This window comes from Limanda limanda, chromosome 11, assembly GCF_963576545.1.
Source record: "Limanda limanda chromosome 11, fLimLim1.1, whole genome shotgun sequence".
In the NCBI taxonomy this organism is placed as follows: Eukaryota; Metazoa; Chordata; class Actinopteri; order Pleuronectiformes; family Pleuronectidae; genus Limanda; species Limanda limanda.
This window is the reverse complement of record NC_083646.1, coordinates 6,040,944-6,053,933: the sequence shown is the minus strand read 5'-3', so window position 1 is coordinate 6,053,933 and position 12,990 is coordinate 6,040,944. Positions and strand designations below refer to the sequence as shown.

The 12,990-nt window shown below is 39.8% G+C and overlaps 1 protein-coding gene across 1 annotated transcript; it reads right to left on the bottom strand.

The window, feature by feature from the left end:
• Nucleotides 1-6,209: 6,209 nt before the first annotated feature.
• On the bottom strand, nt 6,210-12,300 carry LOC133013796 (protein c-ets-1-B-like). Its single transcript, XM_061080841.1, has 7 exons — nt 8,892-12,300; nt 8,383-8,505; nt 8,206-8,280; nt 7,974-8,123; nt 7,642-7,881; nt 7,227-7,345; nt 6,210-7,045 (listed from the first exon to the last, which is right to left on the bottom strand). Coding segments are annotated over exons 2-7 (870 nt in total). The 5' UTR covers nt 8,384-8,505; nt 8,892-12,300; the 3' UTR covers nt 6,210-6,760.
• Nucleotides 12,301-12,990: the final 690 nt, after the last annotated feature.

The following is a 12,990-nucleotide window of genomic DNA, read 5'->3' as shown; positions in this document are numbered from 1 at the left end:
AGCGCGGCACTTCCATGTCAGGTGTAAACCCGGCGTAACTGACCAACCAATAAACCAGTTGGACTCTAGTCAAAAGAAAGTCAAAGTCAGAAAATAACAATATTCTTAAAACGCTGTTCTCTTTCTCTACAGAATCAAAGACCAAAGCTTATGTGGACGTAAGTTCAACATCACACAGTGAATTCAGAAATTTTCTATCACAGGTGGCTGGTCATTAATAAAGATACATTGCTGGGTGGTTTCGGTTTTGATTTTTCTTTCTCGTCTTTAGAAAGGCGATCCCAAGACCTCTAACGGGAAGTTGGACAGAAAGCCCTTGCAGGAGGTTAAGAACTATGCAGACGGGAAGTTTCCTTTTAAAGCTGCTCAACAAGGAGATGCTCCTGTGATGACGATGAAGCAAGAGGAGGAGGCTCTTGCAGGCTGCAGAGAGATGGAGTCGGCAATCCAAATATATATCTCGGAGGAGCTGGATAATCTGATCAAAATTAACATGAATAAGTTTTGTTTCCAAGTGAGGAACCGCAGCGACGAGCCGAAGATCAGGTGCAGAGAGGTGGAGGACAAAACACCTTGTGAGATCGCAGACCTCCTGGTTTCTAAGTTCACGGCACCTGGAGCTCTTAAAGTGGTTTTGGAGACACTGAGGCTGATTGGCTGTAACAAGGAGGCCCAGAATCTGGGTGAGTCTATTTCATGTCACAGCAGGGTCAGATAATAGTCCAGGCAAAGAAGCCCATTTTGGAGCCAAAAATAGAAGTAATTGTAAAAGAACTTGTTTTCATCATAGATTATTTCTATAAGATGTCCAGAACAACAAACTAAAAGTCCTAAGAAATCCTAGTTGAGGAAATATGTTTAATTCTCATCAATGTGTGCCAATAAGGCCAGGCAACAATACACCCCAAAGGGGCTATTTTGTCCTTCACTCCTATCAAAATGAAACTTTACACAATGAAAGCAACCATGAAACGTAACATTTTTTGTATTAAAAGTTTCTTTGAAAATGAATTTTAATATGCAAGTGAGCTATACACTTATCGAATATGCCCAAAATACACCCAAATAGGCTTAATTTTTTCCTTTATTCCTAACACAATAAAACTTTACATGGTAAAAGTATACATGAAAAGTAACCTTTTTTCTACTACAAGTCTCTTTTGAAATGAATTTGAATATGTACATGAGCTCCACACGTATTGAATATGTCCTAATTTGCATAGGCAGAAACACCATTCATATGTATGACAAAACATTGGCCCAATCTTCATCTCTTTGTGCTGCAGTCTGTCTTGCAACTACAGCGGACTACATCGAGTATTTCTGGTGGTGCCGCAGGCTGATCGGTCATTATTGGCATAAAGCTCCCATCCAAAACATGCCACTCCCAGTCTTTTGGGTCCATACGTTCACTTCCCCCTTTCCACTCCATCATTTGGTAAAAGACCCGAAGACTATGGAGCTTTGCAGCTGTTGACGTTGGAGGGAGAGTTTGAGGTTCAACTTGAGATGAGTTCTGAGTTACTGTATCACAGAATCGCTTGTATCTCAGCATATCCAGTGATTCATCTTTTTCGCTCCCATACAGTGACACTAGAGCTTTTTCACCTGCTGCAATGATGATGCCTTTTCCCACATTTTCCTGTGACTGGCTGGACACCTTAGCTTGTTCGAGAAAGCTAGTGTCATTCTTTTTTCTTTCTTGGTGGGGGGGCTCGTGTGCCTCCGTGACCCTGAAGACTATACCAGTGGGGGTTATACCCCTGGCAGGTACTACCAAACCAGGCAGTTTTAAGGTTATAGAGGCCGGGCTAAAATCAGCATTGCCATCACCCATTGGCATTAGGATAATGGGATGAAGATTGGGCCGATGTATTTGTCATACATATGAATGGTGTTTCTGCCTATGCAAATTAGGACATATTCAATACGTGTGGAGCTCATGTGCATATTCAAATTCATTTCAAAAGAAACTTGTAATACAAAAATAGTTACTTTTCATCTATACTTTTACGAAGTAAAGTTTTATTGTGGTAGGAGTAAGGGAACAAATTAAGCCTATTTGGGTGTATTTTGGGCATATTCGATTAGTGTATAGCTCATTTGCATATTCAAATTCATAAAGAATTCAAAGAAACTTGTAATACAAAAAATTTTACTTTACATGGGTACCTTCATTGTGTAAAGTTTCATTTCGATAGGAGTAAAGGAAAAAAATAGCCCCTTTGGGGTGTATTGTTGCCTGGCCTTATTGGCACACTTTGATGAGAATTAAACATATTTCCTCAACTAGGATTTCTTAGGACTTTTAGTATGTTGTTCTGGACACCTCATAGAAATGATCTATGCTGAAATTTTTTTTTTTACAATTAGTCGGTCGTAAAACGCTACATTGCCTGGACTATAAGGACGATTCCAACAGAAGGCCCAGTATTGACAGACCCTGGCACTGCTCCGTCTGTGAAAGGCTCATAACCGACCATTTTTACAGACCAACCGATAAACCAGTTGGACTCTAGTCAAAAGAAAGTCAAAGTCAGAAAATAACAATATTCTTAAAACGCTGTTTTCTTTCTCTACAGAATCAAAGACCAAAGCTTGTGTGGACGTAAGTTCAACATCACACAGTGAATTCTGAGATTTTCTATCACAAGTGGCTGGTCATTAATAAAGATACATTGCCGGGTTGCATTGGTTGGGATTTTTCTTTTTCTTCTTTAGAAAGGTGATCCCATTTTTCGCAAGACCTCTAATGGGAAGTTGGACACAAAGCCCTCGCAGGAGGCTAATAACTATGCAGCTGAGCGGTCTGCTTTGAAAGCTGCTCAACAAGGACATGCTCCTGTGAAGATGAAGAACCCAGAAGAGGTGGAGGCTGCCGCCAAGGCTCAAGTTCTCTCTGAGGGCGGAGACCCTGGTAACGACAGGCTCGTTCTGAGCAGATATGTGATTCAGTTTGGCAAATACAAAGGTCAAAACTTCAAATGGCTGTTGGAGAATGATGTGAGCTACGTTGCCTTTTTGGTGGCTGCCCACCAGAGGGAGCAAGAGAACTCAGTGAGCCAGAGTCCAACGACAGCCCAAAAGGTACTGCAGAGGAAGATGAGATGCTGTGCTCACACTGACATTTGAAGCAGGATTTGTTTATAAAAAAAAAGAGCTCAGCTAAAGTTAGGAGAATAGTTGGAGAATACATGATTGAAAATAAAATACAATGTCCTAAAGAGAGGCCTGTGAGGAAAGGCAAGTTTATTACAGCTTTTTCATTTTGCAGAATTAAACCAAAAATACGAAATCGATTGCCACCAAACTTAGTGGAGGGTGAGATGAACCCATTCAATGTGGATGCGGATAAAATTACAGAACCAAGAAGTTGTCTGAAACTTCTTATTGCTGATCCAGGAGCTGCTACTCATGAGCAGAGAAGATCAGAGGTTTATTTTTTCCTGACGCTTTAATAATGAATTTAAGAACAGCATAGTCTAGACTCCATGATGTTTGTAGCCTTAGCTCTTAAGCTAATGGCAGTGCATCGCACAACATGAAGAAACAAATTGGGAGCTATGTTAACATATTATTCCTTTGTGGTTTTATTTTTTTTGCCAGTGGTGACTTGGACACTGCTACCAATCTTTATAAATTGTCTTCCTGTTCTGTCTTTGAATTTGATGTTGTGAATGTATGCATGTATGGGATTCAACTGTTAATCAGTTTGTTTTTGCAAACTTGAATTGCATAGAAAGAGCTTTAATTATGACACAAACTCTTCTTTTATTTGAAGGTTTCCTTGACTAAATACGCGATTCCTTACCCTGATGTTTTGGGAGAAGTCAGATTTCATCGTGGGGTTGAAAGAGCCAAAGAGATATCCCTCCAGCCAGGCCAAGCGGGAGAGGCCCTCCTTGGATTTGGTCCTCATGAAACGGTGACGCTGAAGGATCTGTATAAAGCGAAGGACATGAAAAGAATCAGGTTTGATCAAACACAAGAGTGAAAAGCTTTAGATGGTGTTGTTGGTGCATCAGCAGACATTACAGGCCACTGCTCTCCTCTCTACACACACAGCTATGTCAACTGGCTCCGAGGAATGAAGTCAACCTGTGTTCCTGGGAACAAGATGGAAGCAGCCATCAGATATATTTTACAGCGCGACCAAGAGCAGGCTGCAGCTGCCACTGCTCCCAACAGGCCAGTCACCAGATCCGTCCCCTTGGCAACCAGGTATGCCAGTTCCTCAAGGTATGTGTTGTACTTTGGGAAAGTTTAGTTGTGCTTTCTTCTACTATCTGTGTATGTAGTGCACTGGAGATCCGTCTTCTCCACGTTTTATAATAAATAACTTTAAAATAAATGTCTTTCATTTGAATTGTCTCTCCACTATTAATTAAGTGATTTTAAGTGAGTACAAATCACTTCCGTTCATCGTGAAAACTGACAATAAGTATTGAACATTTTATTGCATTTTACTTTGATGGAACAGTCAGTTGTTGACAATGCACAAACGTTGATATATCTAATATTTCAGTACCAAATAATGCAAGCTAGACATTATGATGTTCCAGATATTGCTTAAAGAAATCTTCTATCTCAAATTTTTCATTGAACCGCTGCTCCAGAGGAAAACATATCTGCTCCGGAGCAACTCATTATCACTCTTTGCAGGCTGTTAAATAGATTTGACATATTTGTGGGGGGAATGTTAAAAGCTGCTAGGATATATTTGGTCAATTTGTATGTATTAATTGTGTTCAACTGGAATGTCTGTTTTATAAGGGTCGGCTCACTCATGCAGTTTCCTTTTTGTTCCACCTGCAGACCCAAGGTGAAAAGGACCTGATGGAGGAAACAACAATTCGTCTTAACCGTTACTGACAAAATCCTCTTTGGAGGCTCCTGTGGCTTACTCTAAATTCCCCTCAAGATCAATCAAGTATCTATCTATCTCTCTATCTTTCTATCTCTCTATCTCTCTATCTCTCTATCTATCTATCTGTCTATCTGTCTGTCTATCTGTCTATCTATCTGTCTATCTGTCTATCTGTCTATCTGTCTATCTGTCTATCTAACTATCTTCCTATATCCATGTGTTTATCTATCCTCTCTATCTTTCTATCCTTCTATCTCTATATCTATCTATTTGTCTATCTGTCTATCTATCTATCTTCCTATATATCCATGTGTTTATCTATATTTCTATCTCTCTGTCTGTCTGTATATCCATGTGTTTATCTATCTGCCTCGTTAGATACAAGTACAATCATCCAACGCCATTTATTGAGGGAGCATTTTCTAAAGGGCTTACCCTTTGCTGAGAAAAGATCTTATAAAAATGCATTATGAAGATAAGTGATTCAGTGCCTAATTGTATCTTGGACATAGATGGAAAAATCTTCTCTAATTGTGGTCTTCCTACTTGTTTTTCTTGTTTTTAAAATGTAGAGTTCTTTTATCTAAACGGTTGTACTCTGCAAACGTAGCCTGTTGATTTGAAATTGCCGTTGACTGATTCAATTCATTCATTAAAGCCACAGAGAAAAAGAGACTCATGAAAGTTTATTATGGATGAAAAAAACTACAAAACACTGAGGCCTTCAGTTTCTGGAGATACTCCTCGTGAAGACACTATTCTTGGTGAGAGGTTCATTCAGTGTGGTGGAATAATCTTCACTTGCTTGAAGAGATCATACTTGTTGTACTTCAATGACACTTGTTGATAACCTCAACAAAGAGGTTATGATTTAATCTGTGTCTGTTTGACTATTAAATAGCAGGATTATGCAAAAACTACTTGACTATTAGCTCAAAATTTAGGGGAAGGGGGCGTTATTGGTCAGGAAATAACCTGTTATCCAGATCAGGAGGAGGACTCAGGATCAGCTCATGTCTATATACTTGTATATGAGGCAGAGAAATGTGTTTTTGAACTTTTTGACTTAAATCATACAGCCAACTAAAAAGACGAGAACAGGGCCATGCTGATTTTACACAACCTGGCAACCCGAAAGGTGCTCTTGTTAATGTCTGACCTATAAAACATCAGTAAATGTTGTATTAACTATAAATAGCGGCACTTAATCTGTAATAAACAGTACCTTGTAAGAGAGTGTGTCAACTTAGGAGAGATGAAAGACAAATTGAGGAAACATATATTTTCATATTTTCATAATCAAATGCAGAATACTAAATAAGAATGAGACTACACAGAGATCTATGTTTATATACAGTTTATTTACACAAAACAATCATCACACAGGCTAGAACCTTCACAGTGGCTGCCTGCAAGTGATCTCACTTCATGTTATTCTGATCAGCAACAGAGGTAGACATGAGTTTTGCATACAAAAATATATAAATGCACAAAACTCTACATAGGGGTCTCTATAAACACTATTTACAAATCAGTTCCTCCTCAGAAACCCAATGAATGAAGATATTGTCTCTATTCATATTGCTAAAAATGCTCCCTGTGCTGCAGTTATTAAGCCCTGAGGTGAAGGAGCTTCGTGTTTATGAGTCAGGTATTAGGAGAGTTATTATTTCACAGAGTCTAACGCATTGTCTTTCAAGACTGATGCATTGTGACTTTTATGAGTTTTGGATTATTTCTTTTCCCTGAAATGCAACATCTACAAACTGGCTCCTGGTCTGAGTGTGACCACATCGCCACTTTAAGAGCCAGTGTTCACTTTGTAGTCTGTAGTACTCTGTGGAAAGGGGCTGGTCACTCTCAGCCAGCAGCACCAGTCCAGCCCCCCATCTCCTACTGAGGTGCCCATGTTTCACTGCTGTGGTCAGACGTCACCGCCGCTGGCGCCCCGGGACACTGCCACGACTCGGTGTGTGTGGGCACAACGTTCAGACTGATCAGGACCTCCTGTGCCGTCTTTCCCAGCATGCCCTGTATGTCGCAGACGAAGCGGTAGACGTAGCGTTTGCCTGCCGTCTTGTGGATGATGTTCTTGTGGTAGTAGTACCGCAGGCCGCGGCTCAGCTTCTCGTAGTTCATCTTGGGTTTGTTCTTGCACTGGCCCCAGCGCTTGGCCACCTGTAAGATCAACAAAAGCTACTTAGGTGCGTTGATATTTCAGAAAAACACTGAGGTGGAAGAAGAACGTTTTACGCCAAGGGGCAACCCAGAGTGAGGTCACCCATTGGTTTGTGAACGGACACTTGGAAGCCTCCAGTTTGGCATTTTGTCCAGCAACCACAACAGATTTTGTCCTTACCTCAGCGGGGTCGGACATCTTGAACTCCCAGCCGTCGCCCGTCCAGGAGATGAAGGTACGACAGGCCGAGTCCAGAAGTAGTTCCAGTAAAAACTGCCACAACTGGATTGGACCAGAACCTGAATGAATAAATTAATACAAACAAAGATTGATTTGGTTACAGAGGCCAAGTAGATTATAAAACAACATGTGAGATTTGATTAAACTGTTATAATCAGAATGCAGCAAAAAAACACTTTTTGGTTCAGTATCCAAAAAGAAAAATATAGAGGAATAGTCTTATACTTATATTATACTGCTGAATAATTATTATTAATGGACTAATGTATTGAACGTTAAATGGATTGCATTTGTATACTGCTTTCTTAGTCTTACATGTTTTATTTACTATTTATATACAATGGTATATTCTCACCTGGATAGGCCGACATCCCTGGCATATGGCCCTCCCTGTCTGGTCTCTGAGGGTGTGGGTTTTTGCGTTTGGCCACACGGGGGCAGTACGGCTCTGAGGACTGAGGGCTGGAGTTCGAGGGGCAGGAGGCCGGGGGCAGGTGAGGCAGGGGGGTGGAGAAGCTGGGAGATGGGTATTCCGGCCAGAAGGACGACGAATGCCTCTGTCCGTCAGAGTCGTAGTAGCTCTGATCCATCTCACCTGGCACAGAGAGAAGGTTCACACTTTACAGATCCGCCCATTGGCAGCCGTGATTATTCTCCTTTGTCTTAACATAAATGACAATGTCTTACTTTGTAACGTGTTGGGGGCTTTTGTGGTCAAGAAGGGGCTGTGGCTGCCCTCCATGGCCGGGCTGAACTGTCCACCCTGGGGCACCAGGCTCTGATATGTCTGCGGAGACTCCTGGTACCCAGTCTGTGGCTGGTCTACCGCCGGCCCATCTGCTCGACACAAAGAAAGTTGGTCAGAAAAAGAGGGTCCTTTAAAAAGGAACTTTATATTCAGTATAAATCAGAGACTCACCATGTGGATAAGAGCTCCACCAGTTGAACTCCTGATACGAGTCCAGGTTGAACAGAGCAGTGTCACTGGTGCTCACTGAGTAGAGAGAGAGAGAGAGACAAACAAAAGAAAATTGTCATAAAAGCCCAAATAAAACCAACAACATGATATACTGTGGGTTTATTTTGGAGGTTTTACTTTTGGTGTCGTAAGGAAGAGAAGATGATTTGGGCGGCTCTGGGTAGCTGCTCTCTGCTGGATACTGCTGCTGCCCGGGCGCTTTACTGTCTAACAGAAAAGACAGCTCTTCACCAGGGTAGTCTGGAGGTTAAACATAATACAGAAAGATGGAGTCAGTGGATGATGATGATGGAGGAGGAAGGACAGAAGAACTAAAGGAGCATACCAGTGCTTTCATCCTATTGGTGCTTATACATAAGATTATATTTATATTTGTGAACAAGAATTCGCACAAACAACTGGACGATGGAATGAAAATGGAACTTGGTAGGGATGAGATATGAGTCCAAAACTTTTCTAACAAGCTCCTGCTCACAGCTTAATTCTTATAATAAAATCTGCCAACGTCCACGTTTCAAGCAACTTCCAAGTCGCTGCAAGTAGAATCTACTACGTCGTAATATCTGCTATAAAATGCTAAATCATTGGTATGGTCCTTTAAACTGGTGCAGGTAGGCCTCTTTCACCTGCGCAGGACTGCTCTGCCCCTCATCAGGCAGCTGCAGGAGCCTGTAGCTCTCTCGCAGGCTGCGACTGATCATGGGGCCAGAGCTGAGTGCTCTGAGCCACAGGGACTGTCGAGACAAGACGAGCAGGAAACGGCCATGATAGGTGTCGCTGCGGGAAACCAGGAGGAGGAAAGTGCAACTCATCTCGTCTGGAAGCAACCTGTGGAATTAAAAAGAAACAGAATCTGACAATGTAGTAGATATCTTACAGAGATACATACATCTTTCTATTAGTAAGTAGTTTTAGTAGTTCCAGTAGTATAAAAGAATAAATAGAGTATATAATCTAGTCAAGATACCAGGTAAAATTATAAGGGTTTGTCAGATCCAGGTCTGTAGACCTCCTGTTCAGGGAGTTTGAGTTCCTGCCACCTGGTGGTCGCTTTAAGATGTGGCGGTACCAATTGAATTGAATTGAATTTTTTTCCAAATTCTTTGTGTGTGGTAATTGTGACCTGTGTTTAATTGTCTTCATGTTTTTACATACACCTGTACTTTGAAACTTCTATGTGACATATTATATTTACACATTAGAAAAATATGTTCTGGTTATTTTCTTCTGGGTCCAGTTCATTCAGTTCTTTGGGTTTCGTACTACTGGTCAGAAAGTAAAAAGCATCTGAAGACACAATATGAGACTGTAAAGTACAACAGCCACCTCACAATATGTTGAAGCTGTTTAAGAGAACAAGAGGTTTGCAACCTTAAACCTAACCAAGTTCGTTTTAATAGAGCTGGAGAAAGACATTCGTGTTTAATACAACTAATGCATAATATGTGCAAAACCACTTTTTGTCTCATGTAATATGCTTATTTCATTCTCAGTTATATTTTGCATTTATATCCAGCATTACTCTAAAATAGGCTCAGTCTGCAGGCCTTTCTGTGTGTTCTCTTGTTTCATTCTGCTTTCTGCTCATATGTGATAGAACTGCACAGTTCACTGGTTTATCCAACTTGTTGAGGTTGCCTTTTGATCTAGATATTACGTTTTCTGCTCTTCCTGTATGTATTCACTCTTTACTTTCTTCATGGGATGTATGTAATGTATTTATATGTTTAGGACCCGAGGAAGACTAATGGCACACTCATGTGTTTCTAAAGGGGATCCTCTACTACTCTGTATACACTTTATATTTCTAATTAAATATTTTATTAGATTTACTTCACATATATCCTATACACTGTATTCTATTATATGTTGTGATCAGTGGCGATTTTAGCCTGAAATTTCTGGTGGGGCAATTTTGTATGACGTCATGTCACCGTCACAAAAATAGAGGTAGCTGATTATTATAAGCAGTAGGCCTATATAGACCAGTGAGATATACCATGGGCTGCATTTTGAGTGCCAGCAGGGAGCAGAAATCCTATTTCAAATACATTTCACATGCTTTAGCGCTCAGTCCAACACAAAGATGTTGCCTATAATCGAGCATTAAAGTAAAATGATTGCAACAAAGTAAAAAGATTAGACAGACACATAGCTCAAATAACTTGCATATTTATTAATTTATTATTATCAACATGAGGCGACATGCACCAGCTTCATCTGCACAACACTTTGTGTTTTCCTCCCTAACTAAAGAAGGCCTGCAACTGTTTAGAGTTGGCAGTCATTGCTAAGTGTCATGGATAAAAGAGTTAATTTCTATATTCATTATAGATTATATATTCAAATGAACACTTATTAGAACAATGTTTATCTTTCGCTTCCTGATTTGATACACTTTAGATAAGAACCCAGTGTTTTATTTTTCTTCTTTGCCATAAGAGACAGAAAACGGTCAGCACAGCTGTGTCCTTCAGGCTCGTCCGTCCCTAATAAAATGATAGGAAACATAAAATATGGCATTATTGTAGAGGAAGTGTTACACCAGGGGCGTTTCTAGGATTCAAAGAAAGGGGGGGCTTAGCCCCTAAGGATGAAGAATGTTTGCGCGCACAGCGCGCCATTTTTTTTTGGGCTCATTTGAGGCTGCGGATATCCATTGTTTCATACAGTTCTTAGATTGGTTTAATCAGAAAGAGTGTGATTTTTCTCTGGATCTTTGCTTGCATTCATTCAGTATAAGAGAACAGAAGAGACAGAATTTCAGGGTCATTGTGAAATTTGACAACACAAATATGAACTTTTCTCAAATAGAGAGAAATAATATTCCTGCTTGTAAAGGAAAGACGGATGAACTAGTTTTCATATCCGCGTCACTCCCAAATCCTAATTCTTAAAGGGACCACACACAATGGATGGAGAATGGACCTGCCAGTGTCAACTTCTGAGTTGTTTATTTGTTGTATTAGGAGCAGAAGGAAAAAATTACAATATTACAATATTCCCTTTCATTTGCCTCAAGTAAACCTAAATTTAAGCAGGTAACAATCGTTAACAACTACATTCTGTTACTACCTGTACTTACAATTTCATTCTGTGCATCATTTACTATGAGCTAAACTCCTTGGCTGTAATCCTGTGTCTTGATGAGAGACGTTACTTGGCAGAGTGAGAAAGCCAGCGCAGCAGCGATGCAGACTCCCCAAGGTCCTAGTGCCCGGTCTTTTATTGTTAAGTGTGATGAGCGGCTATTGGATTGTAGTTTGAAGGGGGAGAAAACATACAAACCAGAAACGATCTCACATATGTATATATAACTTGTCCATGTGTAAAACAATTGTTTAATTAAAAAAAAATCCCAATAATTATTTGGGGGGGCTGAAGAACATTTTAGGGGGGCTTCAGCCCCCCTTAAATGTTCTTTTTATAAAAGCACAAAGTTGAGGAGCAAAACAATCTGCCTTTAAACTTATAAGAAAAAGAGAGGCGTTAAATATCGTGAGAATTATAAATAGTTATTAATATGAAAGATTTTAGCCACAATTACAAACAAGACTCTAATATTATTGTTTAACTATCTGTAGAAATGTTATAAATGTCCTACTACTCTTGTTAAGGTAAAACAAATTATCTGTTATTGTTTATTAGAGTTTCCAATTCACCTTCATTATCATTGTACACTTTACATAACCATACGTTTGTAAGTTTATGATTTTTATGAAAAATGTTTGTATAATAACAAAAATATATATTTTGCCTGTCAATACGTGTATTCTTGCATGTAGACTTTATTACCGACATTCTTCGACTACTTATCTTTTTGCTTCTTGGTGGCAGTCGATCTCTCGGAGAATCTCTACAGCCACGGGCACTGCTCCTTTCTCGGTGAAGGTGGAGACCAGGACGTCGGTGAGCACCAGGAAGTTCTTCCCGTCCACTCGGGCGCGTCTGACCCGAGGCTCCTCCTGGCGGTCCCCGAGCCTGTGGCGGAACTTCTCCAGGTTCTGCTCGGTCAGATCCTCCAGCGTGTCCGTTGTTCACAGCCTCAGACAACCGAAAGTGAAAGTTAACGAAGTGTGCTGGCTTCACGTGCTGTTGGAAATAGCAACATTAGTCCAGTGATTCACAGATAGACTTTCTTTTTTAAAAATCATTTCTTTGTTTGGCTTTATTAAAACGCATGCAGACATTTGTTTCACTGTTTACGAAAGAAAGTTAATTTATTTAAATATCAAATAGTTCATTTAATGGTTTATATTATATATACTGTTGCTGCCATTATTACTATATACTGCTATTATATTGGTATAATTGGTATAATTACTATCATATATAAATATATATTATGATATATATTATATACTATATTATATATACTGTCTAACAATAACATTACCATCATATCATCAGTACTATTACCATCATCTTGCCACTGCACCTTATCTACCTATTTATCTTGTGTTTCTGTTTTTATTCTTTCTACCTCAATATTTTTTATTTTATTCTATTGCATTGTATTTTATTGTATTCAAATATACCGGCTGCTATGACGACTTAATTTGCCTTCGGGGATGAATAAAGTAATCTATCTATCTATCTTTCTATCTATCTATCTATCTATCTATAATTGTATTAAACATTCAACACATTGGTTGGTCGCTTGGTTATCGGCTTGTTGGTTAGTTAGTTGGCTGAATTACTGGTTGGTTACTTATACGGTTAGTT